This window comes from Pelodiscus sinensis, chromosome 2 (assembly GCF_049634645.1).
Source record: "Pelodiscus sinensis isolate JC-2024 chromosome 2, ASM4963464v1, whole genome shotgun sequence".
NCBI classification, from domain to species: domain Eukaryota; kingdom Metazoa; phylum Chordata; order Testudines; family Trionychidae; genus Pelodiscus; species Pelodiscus sinensis.
In genome coordinates this window covers 242,271,132-242,296,545 of record NC_134712.1, presented here as the reverse complement: position 1 = coordinate 242,296,545, position 25,414 = coordinate 242,271,132, and the positions used below count along the sequence as shown (strand labels likewise).

Below are 25,414 nucleotides of genomic sequence, written 5' to 3'. Positions count from 1 at the left end.
GACCGTCACTTATTTGTATCGTGGTGTCCAGGAAATGGACCTCCCGTGTAGATTGGTCCATGCTGAGGTTGATGGTGGGGTGGAAGCTGTTGAAATCATGGTGAAATTCTTCCAGAGTCTCCTTCCCATGGGTCCAGATGATGAAGATGTCATCGATGTAGCGTAGGTAGAGAAGGGGTGTAAGTGGACGAGAGCTGAGGAAGCGTTGTTCCAGGTCAGCCATAAAAATGTTGGCGTATTGTGGGGCCATGCGGGTGCCCATAGCAGTGCCACTGGTCTGGAGGTATATGTTGTCACCAAATCTGAAATAGTTGTGTGTGAGGATAAATTCACAGAGTTCAGCCACCAGTTGTGCTGTGGACACAAATCTGATATTAGGAATGGCAACATACAAAAACCTGTAGGGGAACACTTCAATCTTCCTGGACACACAATTGCAGATCTAAAAGTAGCCATCCTGCAGCAAAAAAACTTCAGGACCAGACTTCAAAGAGAAACTGCTGAGCTACAGTTCATCTTTAAGTTTGACACAATCAACTCTGGATTAAACAAAGACTGTGAATGGCTTGCTAACTACAAAAGCAGCTTCTATTCTCTTGGAATTCACACCTCCAGATCAGCTGCTAGAAGTGGGCCTCATCCTCCTTGATTGGATCCACCTGGTCATCTCCAGCCTGATCCTGGCCTGCATATTTATTCCTGCCTCTGGAAATTTCCACTACATGCATCTGACGAAGTGGGTCTTTGCCCACGAAAGCTTATGCTCCTACACTTCAGTTAGTCTATAAGGTGCCACAGGACTCTTCGTCGCTCTTTCCAAGTAGTGATTCATTTTCCTCTGAAATTTGATTACTCTTTCCATCTGTAGAAGCAAATCACTTCCATGGCGGCAGAGATACCAGAAAATAGATCAGTCTTCTATCCTTCACTTCTAATCATTTCCTTTCCAGGGGAGGGGTGCATGGTGTGATCTCTTAATTTTTCTTTCACTTTATCTTCCTCTTTGGGAAATAATTGTATGGTGCCAAATCTAAAATCTTCTACTGACATTTCTAAAGAAATTTAGGAAACTTTTAAAATCAATGATGTTTGGAAAGCAAAGGACCATTTTATTGCCAGATTCTGTCTGGCTGTGTGTGACTGTACTGGATGAAAGGAACAGTGGAAGCACACCTATGTTATTAACAGCTATAAGCTAATCATGAAGCACAAGAGCAGGGGAAGATCAGCTACCTGGGCCAGAGTCTGGAAGAAAAACAGAGTTACATCCTTCTTTTGATGCATGGAGCACTATCAAATGCTGCTGAGACTCTAATGAATTTTGGGGCAGGAGCAAGAGCTATGGGCTGCTCAGTCCAACGCTTCACTTAAACAAGCACTTATTCTTATACCAATGAGTAAATGCAGTCAGACTCATGGCACTACTTATGTACTTAAGCAGCACATGCATAAGTGCCTTGCTGGCCTAGTACTTCCATGGGTTATTATAGATACAATACCATTTTCTTCAGTGCAAGAGGCTGGAAGGTGTTTCCCACACCTTGTATTCCTGTGGCCCTCTCCACTTACTCCTTATTATGGGAGATTAGGAAAGTGACTATTCTGCTCCTGTGTTCTCTTTTGTTTTGCATTCCCAGTATCAGGACCCAGTTCTGTTCTTGAGTGGATGCATGTATAAAATGAGTTCAGGGCATTGTCTCCCCTCTTCTGCTTTCTCTATCACAGAACCTGTGACAGAGAAAGATTACACGATTCACTACCAAGTAAGTCTTTGGCACAGCTTGGTTTAAAACTGATTATTTTAGGGGTTTTTTTTGTTATTCACCTCATTAAACCATGCTGTCCCTCTAAGTCAAAGATTAGCCAATCGAGAGACAGGAGGGTTCTCTCATGTCCATGCTATGAAAGCCCAATACTTATCATCAGAAATTCATATGTTGTTCATTACTTGAGGTATGGAATTGGAACAAATAGAAAATAATTTCAAGAACTAGCCAGCCACAAAGCCTATGTTTTTGATTTCAGGTCACTCTGTCCTATGTTTTGCCCTGTGTGGGACATTTTGGCAGGTAAATAAGAAAATGGCTCCAAACTGCATCAGAAGCAAAAACAATTTGCCATGGAGATATTAAGCAACTCTCCCAGGACTTTGGAATAATTTGGTTCTGATCCTCATACCAAAGAAAGATGTAGCTATTTCATATTGCACCAAAGTGTTCTAGTCTGTCGCTTTTGCATTGCTTTCTGTTTTAGGAATATGCATACATGTGTCATGTAAGCATGCATGGGACAATGGCAGTAACCAGAGCCACTGGGGCCCATAGTCTACTAAGCATAAAAGGTGACATACTATAATTAGGATTTGTTCCTGCAGCCTTCACTCATGTAACTAGTTGTATTGATATCATGGATTCAATGGGATGGCTCACATGAGCAACAGTTCCTGCCACGTGTGAGCTTTGTAAGCAAAGTCCCCATGGAGACAGCACACCACAGGGAAAGCCAATATAACACAAGTGAGTCATGAGACCGAGAGAGATGGATCTCACTATTTAATGAAAGATGATCCTGTGTGCACCTGTAAGGGCTGGTCTCAGACCTGAGCTAGTGTGGGATGATGATCAAATAATAAAAATCCTCCCAGGGAGAACAAACTTGGCCATTTGCTACTCTGCAAGGTTCAGGCTCTGCACTTTCTGCTGCTCCTGTATGCTCCCTCCCACTTGCATTTTTCTCATCCCAGTTTACCCTCTCAACTGCTGTGTCTCCTTGAAAACCCCTTTGCCTCAGACAGTGCTAATTGGTGTAGCATTGCTCCCTCTGCCTGAATCCTATAGTAACCACAGGAAAAAGCACTAGCCAATGCCTTTTCCTGGCTATTTCCCCGCCCGCATCACGTCTTCTCTCCATCTCCTTGGTATGAGCGTGTCAGTGCTCACGCTGGTACTTCAACTATCTTCTGATATGGAGGATGGTCCTCATACAGAGCAGGAGGCAAAATGCCTAAAAACCTGCCTATGTTAAAAGCATGTTCCAGCAGCACCATAAAGAGATATTCTTTCACACAGGGCAAAATATTAATTATGCACCCCTTTTCCTTAGGTTAGCACACGTCGTGCTCTTTACTTTTGCAGCTTATTACTTTTATTTATTGGCTGCGTCTAGACTGGCAAGTTTTTCCGAAAAAGCAGCTGCTTTTGCGGAAAAACTTGCCAGCTGTCTACACTGGCCGCTTGAATTTCTGCAAGAACACTGACTTCCTACTGTCTGAAATCAGTTTTGCACAAAAAAGCCCCGATCGCAAAAATGGCGATCGGGGCTTTTTTGCGCAAAAGCACGTGTAGATGGGCATGGACGCTTTTCCGCAAAAAGTGCTTTTGTGCAAAAACGTACATGCCAATCTAGATGCTCTTTTCTGCAAATGCTTTTAATGGAAAACTTTTCCATTAAAAGCATTTGCGGAAAATCATGCCAGTCTAGACGTAGCCATTGTGTCTTTGTGCCCCTGATTATGATGCACCTAGGGCGAGCACCCTGCTTGACCTACCCTTCTTATGGCCCTGTACTTTATCTGTCTGCTTAATTTTCCCCCTTCCTAGAGGTTTTGTAGGAGTGTTAGTGTTTCCATGGAATTTTAGGATGAACAGTGCTCAGTGTGTTCTTATAGTGTTAAACACAGGTATAAAGGGAATTATTTTGAGGACTCTTTGGTCGGACTTCACATGAAAAATCTTATCGGACATTTCAGAAAAGCTTTCTAGCCCAGCTGTGCCAGGATTTTACTGCATGGCTCCATGCAATGTTTCTCCTTTTTATTTGGGATGTGTTGTTCTCAGTCTTTCCCTTTGGGGAATCATAACAGGTTTATATCTTCTTCGGTAACACTGAAATAAAACCTAGGGGACTATGTTATCTTCAGACTCACATTGCAGCTCTCTAAGTTTAAACTCTATGACCTTTGAGGAGTCCTCTTCAAATTTAATGAAATTAAGGGCTGGAGGACATCATCTCAGATGAGTAGAGGGTTCCTGTTGAGCATAAATAAATGCCATCCTGCAGCAAAATCATTTGCATTCCTGAGCCTTCTCAGGTGTGTAACCATGAGGTAGTTATCTAAGCTACAAGTGATTGTACCTATCTATCAAGTAAATCAGAGACCCAGAAATCTAACACAGGTTAACAGGATGTGATGTTGTGTTGTTCCCCAAGGAGTTTGTGTCTGTAAATGAATGAATGAATGAATGAATGAATGAATGAATGAATGAATGAAGACAGAAGATGCAGATTGTCACCTGTAACTGATTAGATATTCATCCAATGTCATACCTCCAGCTTTTGGGAGACAGATCCCCCTACACTCTAACAGCTACTTTCCTCTTTTATTCACCAGCTTTCAAGTACTAGCACAAGGCTGCGATCACTAGGAAGGAGTGTCTGCATTAGGAATCCAGGAATCAGTGTGTGTTAAATGTCCTTTTCTCTGCCTGATCCATAGAGGAGGTGTGTCTGTGCAAACCATCCATGTCTGGCTAGCTCATGTTGTAGCAAATTCTTCTATGAGCTTTGAAGACCTCCCATTCAATCCCTACTGGGTTAAGCAAGATGTTGGCCCTCATGCTTTCCTTTTTTAAAAATTTCACAAAGCGTTTCTATTATTATAGTTTGATCTATTTTGTCATTGATATAATGAAACTTACACTTTAGCCCTAACTTATCTGACTTTCTCCCATTAATCAGTGTCTACAGCATGAACAAAACAAGGAACAATGTAAAGAAGAAAGGGAAGGGATGGGAAGCAGCTAAGTAATGCTGTCAGTTTTTAAACTCATTTCTGCGGTTGCTTCTCTACAATTCTATAACAATATCTTGTATTCCATGGCCCTGGCTGTGTCATCACAATCAAGCAAAGCAATAAGTCTGTGTGATGGTCATGTCAAGGCTTCTGTCACCCGTTAGGTTATCTGTAGGGCTGTGGGAAGAGTCAGAAAATTTTGTGCAAGATAATAGGTAACTCTTAGGCTGTGTCTACATTGGCAAGATTTTACGCAAAAGCGGCCGCACATAAGCCCTCAGGAATAAGCCCTCTTGCGCAGGTGTTCTTGCGCAAGAGGCCAGTGTAGACAGGTAACATTAATTTCTTGCGCAAGAAAGTCCGATGGCTAAAATGGCCATCGGAGCTTTCTTGCGCAAGAGAACATCTACACTGGCACGGATGCTTTTGCGCAAAAGCACGTCTCTTGCGCAAAGCACATGCTAGTGTAGATGCTCTCTTGCGCAAATATTTTAATGCAAATCTCTTGCGTTAAAAATATTTGTGCAAAATCTTGCCAATGTAGATGTAGCCTTAGAGAGAAAACAGTAATGTTGTGTATGGGCTACTTTTCAAGAGTTCCCTCTTTCTCAACATACGACAAAGCTCAAGTGCTTTACAAGCCATGTTGGAGACTAGATAAATTAGAAATTGAAATAACAGTAGTACACTGTATTCCAGATGCCATCAGATGGTATATGGGGGTAAATGTTGACATTTTAATGTGCTTTAAGCAAAAGACCGGAATTTGAAAGCATGGATGCCTAACGTCAGAGACCTAAATCTATATGTACATACCAAAATTAGCAGCCTGACTTTCACAGGTCTTGGGCACCCATTACTCCCATTGAGCAATCAAAAATCCCTTCAGCAAATCAGTTCTCACTTAAAATCAGTCCATAAATCAGTAATAATTTTTCCCTTCTCTAAAGGTCTAATTTGATGGTGTGGAGTGCCCTCACCTCCCAGAAAAGTCAATGAGAGTTGAAGATGCTATTCAGCATCTCTCAGGGTCAAATAGAGCTTAAGTTTGTACTGAGCCCAAAGACAATTAGTTTTCCTCTGATGGTTTCGAAAGGATGTTGCAGCATTCACTGACATTAGTGAGTATTATTCTCTGCTGAAGGAGAAACAAAACAGGGAGTATATTATATTCTTATTGTGTGTAACCATGTAACCTGTCTCCAAGTGACCAAGATGTCCTCATTAATGATTGCTCTATATTTAGCCATTGTTGGGAGCATGTGCCCCTACCTTAATCAAAGACCTGGTAGCCATGGCAACGACACAGAGCATCTGGATGGATACAGTTTGCCAAACATTTTAACAAGGTGTGAGGTGAATATAACACATTGCCATTAGGTGAATTAATTTATTGTTCCTTTCCAGAACAAAGTACAAAGTATTCCTAACAGCTCCCTGGCCAAAAATGCTAGACTTTGCATTGATAAGAGCCCCATTAACATAAATTACATTACTAATATTGTTTTCTTTTGCAGGTTTATCGGCATTCGTATACAGCATATTATGTCCTCAGCAAAATACCTTTTGGGTAAGCTCTAATTCAGTATTCATTTTAAAACACAGACATTTCAAATTCTACCAAGTAAAACAAGATACAACTAATGGCTTGCCTGTAACAATTCTGTGCCGCAGTCCAACATTCAGTGCAGCCTCCACTGTACTGTGTGTTGCACAACTGAACACATACCATGGGAGAAGTAAGAGTAGTAAGAGTAGTAAGAGAGGGCCCAGTTTTCATGTTGTTGGCTGGAAAATAGTGTATTTAGCTAAAAACTGGGAAGTGAACATAAATTGGTGTGTTTTGAAGGCTATACTGGCTGCTAGTCATATGTGCAAATTTTCACCAGCAAAAAAGGAGAGAAACTGCAATATGTCCATGCTTTGCTGTTGTTAATAAAATATGGCAAGTGCAATTCTCAAACTAATGCTCTTTTTTTGCTAAACATTGTATTCATTCACTGGTTTATTAGTTCTATATAGAGTGTCCAAATAGATAATAAGTGTTTTGCATACTTACAAGCCAGCTCCTGCAAGGACTTGCAAGTGTGCTTAATGTTAAGCCCCTGAATAGCTTCATTAAAGTCAATGGCACTACTCACCTGTTATCTATCAAAGCACTTAAGCATGTGCTTAAGTTCTACTGACTTCAGTGGGATTTTTTTTTACTTCAATTGAAGTTAAGCATATGCATGAAATTAAGTACAGGTTTAAGTGCTTTAGTGAATCAGCATCCTGTGACCATTTAAGCATGTGCATACATTTTTTCAGCATAAGGACCTAAGGAGACAAACTGGGAGGAGTAGGAGAGATGTTAGATGCCTTTTTGTAAAGTGGTCGATTACAATATTTTATATTACCTTCCTCTACATGAAACCCCACTAAAGTCAGTAAATATTCAATGAATAAGTTGCCAGCACCCATGAGTAAGTGGGTATCACAATGTGGCCCCAAAATTGGTTTTACATTTTTCAATATATTTGTGTATATAACAGGAAAGGAGAAATACAAAGTATTTATAATTATCTCCTGGAGAGCAATTATTATAATATTTTATATAAAAATTCAAGTATGACAGAATTTAGTCACTTCAGCACAATTTTAATGGTATTTAGGTGTGCTCAGTATCATATTTACATGATTTAGGAGCTTATCAAAAGGGATTTAAGTACTTAGCAATATAAATCCCATTGACTCAATGCAGTTTAGATGCTGCATGCATTAGTCCCTTTTGAAAATGTGATTTAGGCTCCTGAATTGGTTAGGTGTTGTGATGGTGAGTGCAGCAACACCTAAGCACCTTTAAAAATCAGGGCCTTCGTTTTCCTGTTAAAGACTGCTCTGATTTTGAGACTTGACAATAAAGATCCTGACTTCATAGCACAATTTAGACCTCAGCTTGACAGACAGACATCATGTTTAGTTTCTTTAAAATACTGGTCATGTTCATATGTGGTGTCAATAAGATATCTTGGTATATTCCCCCACTTAGTTAAAAAGAGTTCACATTGAGAATTTCTTTCACCAATGTCAAATTAACAGCCAGGAAACATTATTATGTTTTCTTTACAGAAATTCAGTATTCTGCACATATTTTTAAAATACCCCAAAATATTAGAAACTCTCTATATTAGCGGTTTAGGAATCCAGTCACTTCTGTACCACCACGGAATCATTCATCGTCCACCCCACCAAATTAGGGATGTGGAAGGTTGACCAGTTAATGGGTAAGGCTTACTAGGTCCAGTTAACCAGTAGGGGCTGGAGCAGCTCCTCGCCTGCTGTGGGCAGGGGCTGCTCCAGCTCTGCAGGACCCACTGTGGACAGGGGCTGCTCTGGCCATGCAGAAGCAGCTCCTGTCTGCGGTGAGCCCATGTGCGCTGAGGGAACAGGCACTCCAGCCATCCAAATGGCCAGAGCAGTCCCTGCCAGTGGTACATCCGGTCCCACCATGGACAGGGGTTGCTCTGGATAAAATTGGGGTGTCGCTCCAGCCCGGCAGTGGCAGGGGAGGAGGCCACTCCCCCCCAGATGGGCTGATGTGCCCCCTTTCCTGGTCAGCCCCCCCACTTAATCGGTTAACTAGTTAAACATTACATTTAACTGGTTAACCAATTAAATGAGATTTTACGTCTCTACATCAAATATACATTGCATATTGCATCTTTTTTGGTTCTGCGATGGAACCGTAGTGTTGGATGAATAATTTTGATTTCATTTTTTCATTCAGTATGAAGTGAAAATTATGAAAGGATTATAGTGTCAGGAGTCACTGAATTATGTCAGAATCCTGTCGGTTTTCCCATAGTATGATGTGTTGGTGGAACAGGAAGATATTTTAATGGAGAGAATTGGTAGGATTGCTCTGTTTGTTGTTATACAACGTTTTGATTGCATAGTATGGACGGTTTATGTAAGTATATGTAGATCTTGCAAGCTTATATTTTATCCATATTGTAGAGCAAGTAACAAGTTGTTGGGTTCCCCTCCCCTAGTGGGTCGTGTTGCATGATGTGATAGGGGAATAAGTACATTGTAAATGTATCCCTTGATTAGGGCTACTGAATGGGAATTTATCATCTTCAAGTAGTGTATTTGGAATTTTGCAAATGGCTTAGGGAATTCTACTGGGTACAGTTAACAAGGTAATCCCAGCCAAGTGGGCTGAGAGTGGGCGAGGAAGGATGATGCACAACCCAAAAGCACTGATTTCATTTAGAGAACAGAACTCTCTCATCAGCCAGGGTGGGGATGAGGAAGTGAGGCTGTTGTTCTGGCAGGGATGGGGCATAAACACCCACCAGCTGCCTCAGAGTAGAGTATCTATTTTATTGTATTCCTTTAGATTTGACATTAATGAACAAAGAGCTTGTAAATGCTTTGAGCGCCTTGACAGCAATTAAACTTCCAATAACCACCCAGCAGCTTTAGCACCAATAGTCAAACAAATGAATTTCACTAGCTACCAGCCTTAAAATAATCAAGTGGAATAAACCATTTACCTCAGCTTGCAGTCAGTAAAAATGACAAATCTTCCGAAAAGCTGCTCAGCCCCAAATCCTGCCAAAGAAGACCCTCATCTCCTTCCCCCAAAGCCCTTTCAGGTGCAGTGCACCCTACCTCTGCTGCAAAAAGGGACAGTCTGTCTACCCTGTTAGCATGCTGCCAGATGGGGGTTTGGGGCCTGATCATGTTTCCAAGCCAGTGGCCACAGCTTGAGCATAGGTGGCCTCATTAGCTGTGACCCTAGCCCATCTCAATCCTGCTGTTTCTAAATGTGAATTCCACTGAACGTATGCCCTAGCAGCCATGCGCGTGTAAGCTTCCCTCCACTGTCTCACCCACCATCCTTGCCATCAAATCAAACCTTTCTTATAGGGAGGAGTAGGTAGTTCAGCCTTCATGCTCATGTAGCCCTTGCTGCCTCTGCTGGGCCTTAGTAATAAGAGAGCCAATTAGTGTCACCACTTTTAAAGAACATGACATTAATTTAATTCAATTCTCCCCATAAACTGTATTTTCAAGGGAAATCATGGATTTTTTTGCTGATTTCCTGCGGATCCTGGTTATGTTTGCAACAGAGATGGACCCAAGCCACCAAGGTTTGGCTTTATATTTGAATTTTCCCTAAGTTCAGGGGCGTTCCAGTTGGGCGTTTGACTTGGGTCCATTTTCAGTATATAATTGTGAGTGGGTGTATCAACCCTGCACTGGTGCTGAAGGAGTTAACTTGACCCAGCTGGCTGAGAGGGCCCCACCCCCACAATCCTGCTGGGCATGCTCCAACTGGAGGCTGGCTATAAAAGCCTCTGGAGCTTCTCAGTCAGGGCTGACTGCTGCAGGGAAAGGAGGTGCCGTAGGAGTAGGAAGCGTAGCTGGACCAAACAGCCGCAACCCGACTCAGAGGGCCTGCAGTAGAAGCCCTCTGACCAGAATGTGAAGACAGGGAGGACTTCTTATAAGAACTGGGTAGGATGGGGAATTGCTCCCCAAGAGCTTGGTGTGCTGCAATAGAATTCCCTGCTGAACTAACAGTGGACTGTGCCACTGCTAACAGGGCCCTGAGCCCGGTGGAGTGGGAGGGCCAGGGTTCTCCTACCCCCCTTCTCAGTTACCCACATGTGAGGGAGCTTTGTTTATTATATATGGACTCTGTGGCCATTGGACTGTACTACCCTGATCCGAGAGGGACTTTATATTGACTCTGAGGCCACTGGGCTGTACTGGGTATAAACTCTGAGGCTGCTGGGCTGTCCTGTGCATGAACTCAGGGTAGTACTCTGAATACAGGGAGATTGTATACTGACTGAGGCCAGTGGACTGTGTTACCCTGAATACAGGGGGACTGTATACCGACTGAGGCCAGTGGACTGTGTTACCCTGAACAAAACAGGGAATGTTTAGACTCTGACTGCCAGGGCCATAGAACCGCTCCCCGAGTTATGACCTCTTCCACTTACAACCATCCGCATTACTACCAAAGCGGTCGTAAATGCAGATCCGAGTTATGAATGGCGATCTGCACTTACGAACAGTGCGGTTGCCATGTAACTCTATGGGATCCGAGTTATGAACACTTCGAGTTACGGACCAAGTGTTCGTAACTCGGGGAGCGGCTGTACTGCCCTGAGCATAGGTTGCAGTACATAGACTTTGTGGCTAATTGGCCACCCTATCTAGAATGGGAGCTTGAGGGGCTGCAGAGGACTTTTGCCACCCTTTCTGGTAGATGGACAAGGCGCCCTTGACAATAATGTACAATTCAAGTGAAGGCATGAATGAATGGTGTGTAAAAATGTTCCCATCTGTAGCCCTTTCTCCTATTGGTATCTTTGGGGAAGTAAATCAAACTACTTTCATGAATAAAAGAAGCAGGTTTGGGCCCCTGGTGCAGAGTGATAAATGACAGAAGTAAGCAAGCTCCATGGTATCTTATTAAAAGCAGATAATAACCATTTCCTTTCCCTCCCGTTATCTCAACTTTCTTCAGATATTTGTAGATTCAGGATAAAAATCCCTTGTATTTTGCCAAATTTCCCACTGATCTTTAGAAGGTTTTTAGGGCTTTTTTTATGATGAGACTGATTGATGTTCTATAGTTGTTTTTATTTTCAAGAGTGAACAGTTGGGGGATTGTTGGTCTTTTTTTAAGCTGCTCAATCAAATGGGAAACCTGGAACCCACTATCTGTAGTAGGGACATGAACAACTAGTCGAGTAGTCGACTATCCGATAAGCAAATGCTTATCAGACAGTCAACACAGTAGTCGACTAGTCGCTTCTCCCGCTCCCATCGCTATCTATCAGAAAGAGGTAGAAGGGGGGGGGAAGAGGAGGAGTTGCTTCAAGATGGCAGTGCCACGTGGAGCCTGGGCCCAGACCCTCCACATGGGGTTGCTACTGTGAAACGTTGCATGTGTAACCACCACTAGGCAGATTTGAACCTGGGGCTTCTGAAGCAGAGTATAGGAGCCTCTACCCTCTGAGCTAAAAGCCAGTTGGCTCCCAGCCCATGCTGTAAAGGTCTCTTGATCTTAACTGTTGCTATGGTCTAGGTACCACTTGCATTGCTCAGTAACCACAGTAGTCAAATAGTCAGTGCAATTTGCTGTTGCTACACCTGAAAGGCAAAAGCACTGCAGGGAGTATGGGGCCAGACCCTGTGCTCCCAGTGGCATTTCAAAGCAGCAGGGCTGCACGGAGCCCAGGATAAGCAGGGGACTCTCCTGCTGACCCTGAGCTCCATGTGGCACTGATGCTTTGAAATGCCACGGGGAACCCAGCATCAGGCTCCACACAGTGTTTCAAAGTGGCAGCACCACATGGAGCCTGGGGTCAGCGGGGGAATCCTCAACTGGTCCTGGGCTCCACAGGGCGCTGCTGCTTTGAAATGCTGTGTACAGCTTGGGACTGCCTAGCTGGCCCCAGGATGCATGTGTAACCCACACATCTGGGCTATGTCTACACTCGCGGCTTCTTGCATGAGTAATATGCAAATGAGGCTAAGCGTGGAATATCACCGAGTCTCATTTGCATACCTAATGAGCCACCATTTTTTTCCAGAAGAGGCTCTTGCGCAAGAAGGAGTGTCTACACTGCCACTTTTTGCGCAAGAAAAACCCTCCTGGGCAATGCTGTTACACCTATTACTTTTCAGGAAGAACAGCATTGCGCAAGAAGGGGCAGTGTAGACGCTCCTTCTTGCACAAGAGCCTCTTCTGAAAAAAATGGTGACTCATTAGGTATGCAAATGAGACTCGGTGATATTCCACGCTTAGCCTCATTTGCATATTACTCATGCAAGAAGCCGCGAGTGTAGACATAGCCCAGATGTGTGGGTTACACATGCATGCTGGGGCCAGCTAGGCAGTCCCAAGCTGTACACAGCATTTCAAAGCAGCAGCGCCCTGTGGAGCCCGGGACCAGTTGAGGATTCCCCCGCTGACCCCAGGCTCCATGTGGTGCTGCCACTTTGAAACACTGTGTGGAGCCTGATGCTGGGTTCCCCGTGGCATTTCAAAGCATCAGTGCCACATGGAGCTCAGGGTCAGCAGGAGAGTCCCCTGCTTATCCTGCGCTCTGTGCAGCAATGCTGCTTTGAAATGCCACTGGGAGCACGGGGTCTGGCCCCATACTCCCTGCAGTGCTTTTGCCTTTCAGGTGTAGCAACAGCAAATTGCACTGACTATTTGATTAGTCAGCTAATCAAAATGTAACATCCCTAATCTATATCCCTGTTTTTTATCTACCAGGTGTCAAAGCAATGAAGCTCATACTGATCTTGGGTGCCATCTAGTGGATTTGTCATTTTTTGTAAAAATTTAGAAGGTGTTTTATCATACACCACTTTGCATCCCACGTTTGTTTTTTCCCTTACTGGTGCTGGGATAGAAATGGTCTTATCTGCCTTTAAAATCGTTTTGCCAAACTTCTAATGCAACATGTTGGCTTCACTTGCCAAACTGTCATTGACAACCTGTTTGTTTGTTTATTATTTGTGTTGCAATACAACTTATGAGCCCCTTTCCTGGATCAGATCCCCATTGCTATATGTGCAGTAGAAATACAGGATAGGAAGACAGGCCTATTTGTTAACTTCTGAATGTTCTTTTGTTTACTCCGAGGAGTATGAGTTCTGCTCACTAGTGTTCCTCAGTGTAATCAATCCTTCCCGGGCCCCTAATGCCCAGCCTGCAAACAAATCTTCCACTGAGCTGGGAGATATTTGTGTACTACTTGCTTCACTCTTCCCCTTGAGAATCATGTGCCAAAGTGGTGGTGGTTTTTTTAAATTAAACTACATCGTATGACTTAGTAAGATAGGATAGGAGAATATTTATGCCTACCTCTGTAATTTCCACTCCATGCATCTGACAAAGTGGGATTTTGCTGATGAAATCTTATGCTCATATAAATTTGTTAGTCTTTAATGTGTCATAGGATTCCATATTGTTTTTGTAGATACAGACAAACACAGCTACTCCTCTTGATACTATGCGTTGTTAGGTTGCATTACATATTATTAGTACTTTTGCTGCATGGTTCCTGTTACTGAATTTACAACCAACACAATATTTAGTTGACTGTATGGTGGGTTTTTTCCCCCTTTTCCCACTGGGGCTCTGCACTGGGACCTTACACTTAATAATAAGCTCTTATCAAATGCTTGTCATCCATAGCTCTGAAAGCACTTTACGAAGGTCAGTATCATTAAACCCATTTTATAGATGGAGAAACTGAGGGTGAAGTGACTTGTCTAAGGTCACCCAGTATCAGAATTGAGTCTAGAACCCAGTTCTCTTGAGTGCTCTAGAAGATTGTTTATTTCATGTATCCCTGCCCACTGACTGTAAGGGCATTGGTTACTGGCTGCTTTTTAAAACTGCATGTGGCATTAGGAGGATCACAGCTCTATTCTGGTATGGCAACACCTGTGGAAGAGGTAACATTTGATTGTTCTTTTACCAAGTAACCATATCTTCTGCCTTCACTGTGGTCTAAAAAGCCACCATTTCTGGTTTTGCTTTTTTTTTTTAAGCCCAGAATAAAATCTAGCATAAAAAGTACATTCTGTCCAACTTCGTGCTGTGCATTCATTCCTGAGCTGATTGTTATCCTTTAGCATTACCGGTAGGAAAAGATTGCCAAACTGAACCCTTGCCACAATTTGTGAGTAACCCTTCCCCCAAAAAACCACCCAGAATTCCTAAATGTACCTATAAAGCTCAGACAAGAGGAGATTTCATAGTGTTTATTTTATATGTGGAGAGGAGGGAATTGTGCATAGCAGCTTCTAGGCAGGACCTTTTCTTCTTGCTAGATTTATACTGTGTAACAGGAGGCAGCTGGTGGATGTATCCAAGGAGCAATCTTAGAACACAGTTATACTGTTCATATATCCATGCTGTCAAATTCTATTCAGTATTGAACATTCCTCTCCCACACAACTCTGATTACCATCATGAGAAGCTCTGTGTGGACTAACTGCAAAATCCACAGTGGATAGGAAATAGGAGAATTTTGCTCCTTGTGCATCTGGGATACATTTTTAAGCCAGTGCATGAAGATTTCACTGATCAACTCCCTCTAATGTTCAAATTCATCCTGTGTTTCTTACACCAGCTAGCAAACAGATTTGATAGCAAACTGTCTGATAGCAAACAGAATAAAACAAAATAAATTAAAGAAAGCCAAGGCAGACATGCATAGAAAGATGGTTGTCACGAATGCACAAAAATTTCATTGTGAAGCAGTAGAGGCTAAAATTTTTCTTGTTGATTGACAGCAAGATTTTATCATAACATACAGTGTTTGTGACAGAAGAGAGAAATTATTTAATATTAGTTTCATGGCTAAAAAATAGAAGTACTGACAATAAAGAGAACTGAGTTTAAACCAAACGTTTGTTTAATCTCTTCCTTTCTGATTGCTGCCCAATGGCCGATCACTGTTATCTGAACACTGTGGCAAGTCCAATAATTTGCCTGTGCCTCAGTTCCCCCAACTGTTAAAACATTGATGATAATTCTATTTAGCTACTATGCAGAGGTGTTTGTATTAATTAATGTTGATAAAGTGCTTTAAGGTACTGGGATGGCAAATGCTACAGAAGTACAAAGGATGATGATGATGATGATATCTATTTCAGCCATTTGGATTTTAATTGGTGGAAATGAGGACATGTCTACCCTTAGGGTATGACTAGACTACAGGTTTTTGCATACCTTTTTCCGATTCTTTTGTAGGAAGAGGCTTTTCCAACATTTGGCCCATCTAGACTGGGTCAAATGTTGGAAAAAACCTTTTTCAGAAGCCCCCTTCTTCCTTGCATAATAATAACAGGAACTGAGTGGGGAATTTGATATTTAGAACTGCAGTAATGACTGATGCAGATACAATAATAATCTTTTTAGTAATTAATAGTTAGAACTCGGAGCAGATGTTAATTGCTAAATGGGAAAAAGCTCAGCAAATCATTTTGTCACAAAGATTAATAGCTTATTGCCTGTCAGCTAACTGAGGGGGTATTTTTTAAGATCCTAGACAACACCTTTTATTGAGCTATGGGCCTGACTTCCGTACTCATTGATGTCATTGGAAGTACTCCCATTAAATTCCATTCTAAAATTAAATATGAGAGGTTTTAGATTTTCATGCCTAATAAAGCTGGAAACCCTGTGCTTTTTTGGGTGAATCTCCTCCATCTTCTTTCAGGCTCAGTTGAACCCTCAACTCACCCCAAGGCTCTGTATCCCCTTCACCAAACTGGCCAGCACAAATCTCAGCAGGTTGGACTGAGTTGCGCTCCTTGTTTATACCCAGCATTTTCAACATAGGACAAGGTGCACTGTTAGAAAAAACAAGAACAGAGGAAAAAGAGAAACCATTCGATTACAGTACCATCATTCCACACAAAGCAGGCCACCCAACCTTGTGGAAGCCCTTTCAATTGTTTTGCTTTTCTGTTTCGCACCACCAAGAAGAGAAAACGGGGGAAGAGAGGATTGTTGCTTAGTTGGGACTCTTCTGCATTTTTTGGAGGTTGGAAGAACCAGATGCATTTCCCCAAGAGATCCATTTGCATGGTGGCCCCTACCACAGGAAAGAGACCATAAAAACGTGAGCTTTGATTACCATTTCCAACTATGCACAGCGTAGGTTCAGACAGTTTGTTCCGCCCATTTAAAATCCAGATATAATATTATTTAATTACATAACATGCTGATTTGTGCATAGTACACTGTAAGGCACAAACAAAGGTATGGTGCTCCTTAAGTTGCAACCTCTAGGCCCAATCCTGCAAGGTGCTGAGCACCTCCTCACTTCCATGGGTTTCAGTGAGGGCCAAAGATTCACCTCTATAATCTGTTCCCTAAAGAATGCAATGATGTGAGTGTGGCGCACAGACTCCGGTTCCTTGCACTTGACTTTTCCCACATGCATGGTTGCATTAGCACCCTGCTACTAGGGGGTCTTCTGGCTGCTGCTGAAAGCAGACTCTCTGTGGAAAACATAATGTGATACCCAGCTGATGAGATACTTTGAAACTGGAAGTGGGGAATGATACATAGGCATGCCAGTTCTTCCTTCTCCCATCCCACCTCTTGGCACAGAACTTTGCTTCACAGAACAACCACCAAAGAGGATGGAAGAGGGGAGGAGGCAATGGGACATGGAGGTGACTGACCTTCTGCACCATCATATATGTGTGAGATCAATGCATAAAAGAGTCCTTCCATAAGCAAGGGTGGGGGGGGGGGGAGGGGGAGAGGAATCCCCACCATGAGATTTTTAAAGATGCTTAGAGAAACCTAGACATTCCAGTCAATGCCTCCATATCCTCTGGAATAGATTATTGTTACCTCCTTACGCTTTCCCAATCTCAGCTCCAGTGTTTGCAGAATTTCACACCAAAGACCAGCCTGTGCCATGACTTGTATATCATTCTCAATGGATATCCACTGGCTTCTGCTATGGCAAATGGTTGATTTTAATGTTATATTAGTATTTTGCCTGACCTGCTACCAAATACTGTATTACATTGTTTTACGCATGGGCAGACTGTAGTCAGTTAGATTGGTTAGCGTCTTACATTTGTGGTTGAATTTGACTGGGTTGCTGACTGTGTCAGGCAGACTTGTATTGTTACCTGGTGCTTTTGTGTGTTAAGCTCTACCTGTGTGGAATTCACTCCTTGCGTTAGACTTGTGGGATCCCTGGTTGTTAAGACCAAAACACAGAACTGCTATATATCTGATTGAACTTTTAATGAGTTTGATTTGCTTTCATTGCTTACATCTTCTTTTTGATCATTGAAAAGTACTGTCAGGCTTACTTTAGTGGGGAGTAAAATAAAACGCTTAGTTATTTCATAAGATCTTTTAAATCTGTTTGGGTGTGTATGCTTACATACATTCATGTATGCACACACCCACACTCTTAAATGAGAGAGTCTGAAATATCATGGAAGATACATACAGTGGAAAATAAAAACTTACATTATTTTGTTTTGGGATGGGGGGAATCCTTGAGCCTTGTGCTGCATTTTCTGATCATTTGAGTCCTTGATTAACTGTTCCAACAAATATTTATTCCCTTCAGTATTTTCTCTTTCCTGAGAAGTGTTTCTCTTTCTGACAGCTGTCTCTTCACCTCCTTGGTGTATGTTGAAATAAGCAAGTCATTTAAGTGTGCAACGGTGTCTTTTCCTTCTGTCAAATAACCTTCTCATCTTTTGAAAGATTTGCCTTCTCTCTCAAGTCACTACTTTTGGTTCTTTGTGTACTTGGATACATTTTTATTTATCTTAATCTCTTCAACAATGTCTTTTGTGCTCCCTTTTGCTTTACTGATATCTTACATACGCTTAACTTTATAGTGATCACAGTTCTTCTGCTTGTACACATTCACCAGACTGTTTGAAACACTTCAGCAGTCTCTCTTCTAAAGATACTTAAGCCTACCAGAGAAGGGTTGAAGCAAGTCAAGTCTGAGGTGCATTGGGAAGGTTTGATCCACTATTCCATCTTATATCTTATTCAAAACAGTGAATATTGTTCCATCACTTCCTAATCACTAATATCAATCACAAATTTAAGGGACAAAAGAGGACACATTAAACCTTTTGTGGGAGTGTTCTCAGTGATTTCCTGGTTGGAAATGAAGACAAATGTACAATATTTGGTTATAGAAAAGGATAACGTACAATGAAATATAAATCTATAATGGAAACAGTTCATTACTAAACGTGGTATGAACTAACTAATAGAAAAGCTCACGAAGACTGAATTCAACATCAGGCATTATCAAGCATTCCATACCATGCGAAGGTTCAGAAAAAACTGCAAGGCCTGGAGATGAGTAGCTGTGAGAAACACAGGATCTTCTGAGAAGTCGGGATGTTCAGGCAAATGATAACAGTGTACTCCTGTTGGAAATTCTGCACCACTGCGTGTGTGCAGACTTCATGTCCCCTCCAGATTTATTTTTCTTTCATAGAAAATAAATTCTTCCAGGGAGGTACTGTGCACCTTTTGCACACTGGGGGCTGATGTGGCACCAGAGGAGAGAGCATTTGACTGAGGGCTTGAGCAGCCAGCTCACAAAAGGGTGGAGGAGTGACTACTTTCCTCACAGCATCCTACCCATAGGCAAGGTGCTGAGGCACAGGGCAGAACAGAGTGGGATGCCTGAGACTGTTGGGAGGTTACAGAGACTGGAGTTGAGAAGGGTTAGTGGGAGGGGATATTAGACACAAGTGCTTCCAAAAATTTTAATTAAATTACCAAAATAATAACTTGCCCGATTGTATTGTGGTGGTTTGACAAAACATGCAGTTTTAAAATATTGTTCACAGGATTTTTAAATTTCTGTGTGGAGTTCCCCCAGGAGTAAGTTCTAGGAAGAAATGGAGACCAGAAGAAGCAGGTAATGGCTCCCAGGAAGGCTTGGTTGGCCAGGCCGCCACACAAATACCTAAAAATTAGGCAACGCCATTAGAGTTTCAGGGGAAAGTTTAGCACAACTGAGGGGATTCCGACTTCTGTAAGGCACTCTTGACCACAGGTATGGGGTACAACAGCCAGGAAACCCAGGAGAGAATCAGAAATGTCTGGGTGAGTCTAAGGCGAGTTTTGTTTTGTAGGGATTCAAATAGGAAAACAAAACTGAAATAATCTGAAGATAAGTAACAGCTTTTCCATTGAAGTAACAATACAGAATTGTAGCCAGTTCCACCTACAAATGTTGTGGGTAGAATTTTATCTTTTTTTCTGGCAGATCTTTTAACAGTGGACTTCAGGGTAGTTAAAATGTCCAGCAGCAGAGAGCTGCCGGGAGCCTTTCCTTGCTGTCTTCCTGCGCTAGTCTTTCACTGCTGAGTGTGGCTACACTGCAGTAAGTGTCAATGCAGCCTGCCTTCCACTACAGCATGTATCTGCTTATATGCACCATTGCAAGTGTAGACCAGGTTTAAGATAGGAGAGAGGTTCAGTGGCTATAGTGCTAGTCTAGGACTGAGGAGACAACAACTTCCTGTATAACTTTGGGCTTCCTCTATAACTTTGGGCAAGTCACTTTATGCCTTCGTTTTCCTTCTGTAAAATGGGATAATAGCCTTCCCCTGTCTCACAGGCATGAGGCAAGGTACTCAGATACTACAGGAACGGGGTCCAGCTACTGAACAGGGATTTTTGAATGAGCTGAGGATCAGATTTCCAGGTGCTTGGCACCCACAGTTGGGGCTGGATTTTCATAAGGGCTCAGGACCCATTGTGCTGATGAGGTTTTTTTTTATTTTATTTTTTTTAAGATCTGGCCCATGCTGTGGTGATGCACTGCACTGAGCAAGCTGGTTTGAAATCAAGGGTTAGCACTGAAAACAACTACTTTGAATGCATGGCTTTTATTCCTTCAGCCACTCAGTGTATATATAATATTTTATCTCTTATCTTTGCAGTTGATAGCAAAAGGTTTGAATGAACAGAAGAGCAACTGCAGCAGTGGTTTTGCTGTTTTTTAAATTACACAAACATCAGGCAGTCCATCTAAACAACTTAGGAGCTAATTTCAAGCGGATGAAATTTGTTTTGTCTTTAGTGTGAGCCCCAGAGGATGACTCTTGCTTCTTTGTCACTAGCAGAGCTCCTTTCCAGCAGAGCGAATGGTGGTTTTTATCCTTCTTTGTTGTACAATCCCCTATCTGCTACCAAATCTTGTTTGTGATGCAGTTCTCATTGTAACAGAATTTAGCTCTCCTGAAAGATGATGCAGTGAGCAGAACTGACATGACTTGTCTGAATTATTGGTTGTAATGGATATGCATATCAGTCAGCTCCATGTGCCTTCTTGGATGTATTATGAGAGTTTAGATTCTTGTAGTTTGTCTAGTCTGTTCATTTGGGTGGGAATATTATATTAAAATATGTTGCTTATCTTATTGGCACAGGTAAAAAAAATTGCCCTAAGTAATTTTTGTAACAAGTAAATTGTGTTTTCCTCTCAGTAAATCACAATGAAATTTCTCATAATTTATCAGCTTGTGACATTTCTGCCACACACAGGCTGCTCTCTGCTGAGGTAACCAAAATGACTAATCATGTTGCTGGAATTTTGACAAAAATGGCTGAGTGGTTGAGGCATAAAGGCTTAGTCAACACTAAAGGGGAAAGTCGACTTAAGATAGGCAACGCCGGCTATGTTAATTATGTAACTGGAGTCTACGTATCTTAAATCATGTTTTTGGGCTGTCCACACAGTGGGAGGTTGATGGGAGCAAATGCTCCTGTCGACTTCCCTTACTCCTTCATGAGGAGCAGGACAATTGACACCAAAAGGAGCTCCCTCTCAGTTTGAATTAGCAGGTCTTCACTAGATCCACTAATTTGAACGATAGTAGAGCGACCTCCAGAGAGTCCATCTTTTCCATATTGTAGACAAGCCCAAAGTGGATGTAACCCTAGAATTAAACATAACCACCTGTGGAACTTCTCCATTGTGGTCACTGGGAGCTTCGTGACTGAAGTTAATGGGAACAGAGTACTCAGGATAGACTGATTCATTTCCTTGCTCCCCAGCTCTTAGCTTTCAAAAGTGAATAAGGACGACAATAAGCCCATTATAATCAAACCTGCCCTGAGGGAAGCAGAATTTGCACTGATCCTGAAAGAGCTCCAGGAGACATTCTGCCTATGGAGGATATAGATTGCATGAATGCCACAGGGGGCATGCATGTTATGCCAGAGCAACACACATTATGCACCTATTAAAATTGGGGGGCAACAACTTAACAGCTTTCTTTGACAGGGTAACAAGTGTTGAAGATGGGCAGGGGGGAAGTGGCAGATGTGATATAACTTGGATTTAAAAAGGCATTTGATGTTCCTCAGAAACAAAATAGGGAAATAGATCCTAGCTGGCGCTAACCTAAGGTGGGTACATAACTGACTGGAAAACCATTCCCAGGAAGCAGTTCTCAGTGGTTCACAAACAAGCTGAAATGGCATATCAAGTGGGGTCCCACAGGGATCAGTTGTGGCCCTGGTTCTGTTCAATATCTTCATCAATCATAAACTCACAGGACTGGAAGAAACCTTGAGAGGTCAATGATTTAGATAATGATATAAAAAGTACATTTATAAAGTTTGTGGATACCAAGCTTGGAAGTTTGCAATTGTTTTGGAAGATTGAATTAAATTTCTAAAATATATGGACAAACTGGAGAAATGGTTTGAAATAAAGAGGATGAAATTCAATAAGGACAAATAAAAATGGGAAATGACTGTCTAAGAAGGAGTACTGCAGAAAGGAATATGGGGGTCATGTTGAATCTCATGCTAAATACCAGTGAACAGTGTGACCCTGTTGCAAAAAATAAAGCTAATATCATTTTGGGATATAGCAGGAGGAGAGTTGTAAGCAAGACATGAGAAGTAATTCCATTTTACACCATACTAATTAGGTATTGCCTGGAGTATTCTGTCCTGTTCTGGGCACCACATTTCAGGACATATGTGAACAAATTGGAGAGACCAGAGAAAAATAACTAAAAATATTAAAGGTCTAGAAAACATGATATATGAGGAAAGATTGAAAAAAGTGGATTTGTTTAGATTAGAGAAGACTGAAGGGATATAACAGTTTTCCAATATATAAAAGGTTGTTACAAGGTGGAGGGAGAAAAATGGTTCTCCTTAACCTTGAGGACAGGACAAGAAACAATGGATGTAAAATGCAGCAGGGGAGGCTTAGGTTGGACATTAGGAAAAATTTCCTGTCAGGGTGGTTAAGCACTGGAACAAATTGCCTAGGGAGATTGTGCATGTCCATGCTTGGAGATTTTTAAGAGCAGATCAGACAAACACTTGTCAGGAATGGTTTAGATCAGAAGTGGGGAACCTCAGGCCCGGGAGCCAGATGGGGCCGCTGGCTTGTCTGGATCCAGCCCCTGAGGCACAGGGATCCCTCCCACCCACCCCAAGTATTGGGAAGCCTGCGCTGGCGCTTTATCCCCTGTGCCACCCACCTGCAGAGCTGGAGCACACAATCTACTAGCCTGGGGCCCTCCTAGGCTCTGGTGTGCAAGGGGAATGTGGGGAGTGTCTTTCTCCTTCTCAGTCTGAGCTTTCACTTTGCTTGTCACTTATATGCGTCCCCCAACTGATTTTTTTTCTGTGGGTCAGCAGCCCCCAAACCAAAAAAGGTTCCTCGCCCCTCGTCTAGATAATGCACAGTCCTGCCGTCAGTGCAGAGGACTGGACGAGTTAGTCACTCTTGAAGTCACTTCCAGTCCTATGATTCTATGATGCTATGATTCCATGTTCATCCTTAAGCACAAGGCCACCAGCTGATGTGGCAAGAGCAGGGTGACAACTTTAGTTATACCCACACCCTGCCATGCCCCATTTGGGACCCTGCAGTTCTTGTGCAGTGCAAGCAGCAGTATTCTAGCTGTCTTCCAGACAGGCGCACAAGGGAAAGGCTCACTCTACCTTCCGTTGTGCACCCATCCAAGAACAGGCTGTACATGGCTCTGCATCTCTTTGGGTACGTCTAAACTACATGGCTCCGTCGTTGTTGTTTTGGCAAAGGCAAATGAAGCCGCGATATAAATGATCGCGGCTTCATTTACATTTACATGGCTGCCGCGCTGAGCCGACAAACAGCTGATCAGCTGTTTGTCCGCTCAGTGCGCTAGTCTGGACGCTCCCCTGCCAACATCAAAGCCCTTTGTCGGCAGCCCTGGTAAACCTCATCCCACGAGGAATAAACTGATCAGCTGTTTGTTGGCTCAGCGCAGCAGCCATGTAAATGTAAATGAAGCCGCGATCATTTAAATCGCGGCTTCATTTGCCTTTGCCTATGTGTCTAATCTACATGCCTCTGACGACAGAGGCATGTAGTCTAGACACAGCCTTTGTTGCCAGTATCTTCAGGCCCCAGCACTGCAAAGCTTAAGCCAAGGGGACACCCAGGCTATGTCTACACTGCACATTTATTTCAGAGTAAGCAATTTCAGAAGAGATATTCTGAAATAGCTTATTTCAAAATAGCGTATCTACACACCAAAAACTCATCAAAATAGCGCTTAGCTATTTCAAAATAGAGCATCCTCACTGATTGGATGCTAACTTGCATTTAAGGCCACCTGGAACCACTTCAGGCAGGGTATCAGTACAGCAGTTATTTCCTGGAGCTGCTGCCTGAGGCTCATGCTTAAAGGGAAACCCCAGTATAGCTGTTCCTGAGGGACAGCAGAGCCTTTTCTTTTGCTTGCTGTAGTTACCCTTGCGGACACCTTAGCTCTCCTGACTTGTTGCCAGATCTACCTCTGGGCACCTACATCTGAGCTATTGCAGCTTGTGCTGCACCTCATGCAGCAGTTTCTGCAGGCTGCCTCCCAGGTCCTGCAGGAATCCAACTGCCTGCTCTGCTAGGAGGCCCTCCTTGAATGGCTCATACTGCTGGATCCTGACTGCCCTCCCCTACACACAATGCACTGCTGCTTCTGGCGTCTGGACACCAGTGCCAACTGGTGGAGCTGGCTCATCATGGAGCGGTGGGGAAATCAGCAATGACTCCAGAATTTCCAGATGAGGAAGGACACCTTTCTGGAGCTCTGAGTGGCTCGCCCCTTCCCTCAGGTGACAGGACACTTACATGAGACCCGTCATCTCCCTCCAGAAGTGGGTTGCCATCACCCCCGGAAGCTCGCCACGCTGGACAGCTACCGAGGCATGGGGAGATTGACTGTCGGGGCCCAGCTCATGCAGGTATGGTGCGCTTGGCTATTGTCCCAAGGGAGGGGTGGACTGCTGGAATGGGGTTCCCTAAGGAAAAGGAGAATGGGGGATAGGGATGGTGGTTAAGCCCCTTCCCCAGGAGATTTTTTCAGTCCCACCCTCAGAAAGCCTTGATGGGGGATGGAGTAAGTGTAGGGGAGGGGGAGGGGGTTGGGCTTAGGGACTTCCTGAGGACTCTAGCCACCCTCTAATTCTCTGTTTCTATGTTTGTTTGTCTGTCTCCTTCTACAGGTGGTGAGGGCCATCGACACAATCCTGCTGCACATGGTCATTCACCTCGATAACATAGACACCATCACCGGCTTTGTGGACCTGGGCTTCCCCAACTGTGAGAGAGAGGAGCTATTGATGGCACCCACCCCATTCGGGCCCCCAACCAACGGGCTTCTGTCTACATCAGCCAGAAGGGATGCTTCTTGATGGTCCTGCAGACCATCACGGATCATCGGGGCCAGTTCACAGACATTTTGTTGAGTGGTCGGGGATGGTGCACAACGCCCGCATCTTCCACAACTTGAGCGTGTTCCAGAAGCTGCATGCCGGATCTTTTTTCCCCAACCACACTATCAGGGTTGGGGACATGGACATTCCCATGTGCATGGTGGGGGATAAGACCTACCCTCTCTTGTCCTGGCTCATGAAACCCTATACTGGCCACTTTGACCACTCCAGAGAATGCTACAATGACAGGCTCAGCAGGGCTCATGTGGTCGTTGAGGGCGCCTTTGGACATCTGATGGTGCGGTTCAGATGCCTCCTTACCCGGCTGGACCTCAGGGAGCAGA

At 43.3% G+C, this 25,414-nt stretch overlaps 1 protein-coding gene across 4 annotated transcripts in view; it reads left to right on the top strand.

Annotated features, from left to right (window-relative positions):
* Positions 1–25,414, top strand: part of DPP6 (dipeptidyl peptidase like 6) — an 865,367-nt gene that overhangs the window by 656,062 nt on the left and 183,891 nt on the right. For all 4 annotated transcript variants that reach the window (XM_075922772.1, XM_006129324.3, XM_075922771.1 and 1 more), the window contains exon 6: positions 6,310–6,362. In XM_075922772.1, coding sequence (XP_075778887.1) covers positions 6,310–6,362 — 53 coding nt within the window. The remainder of the gene's footprint in view (positions 1–6,309; positions 6,363–25,414) is intronic.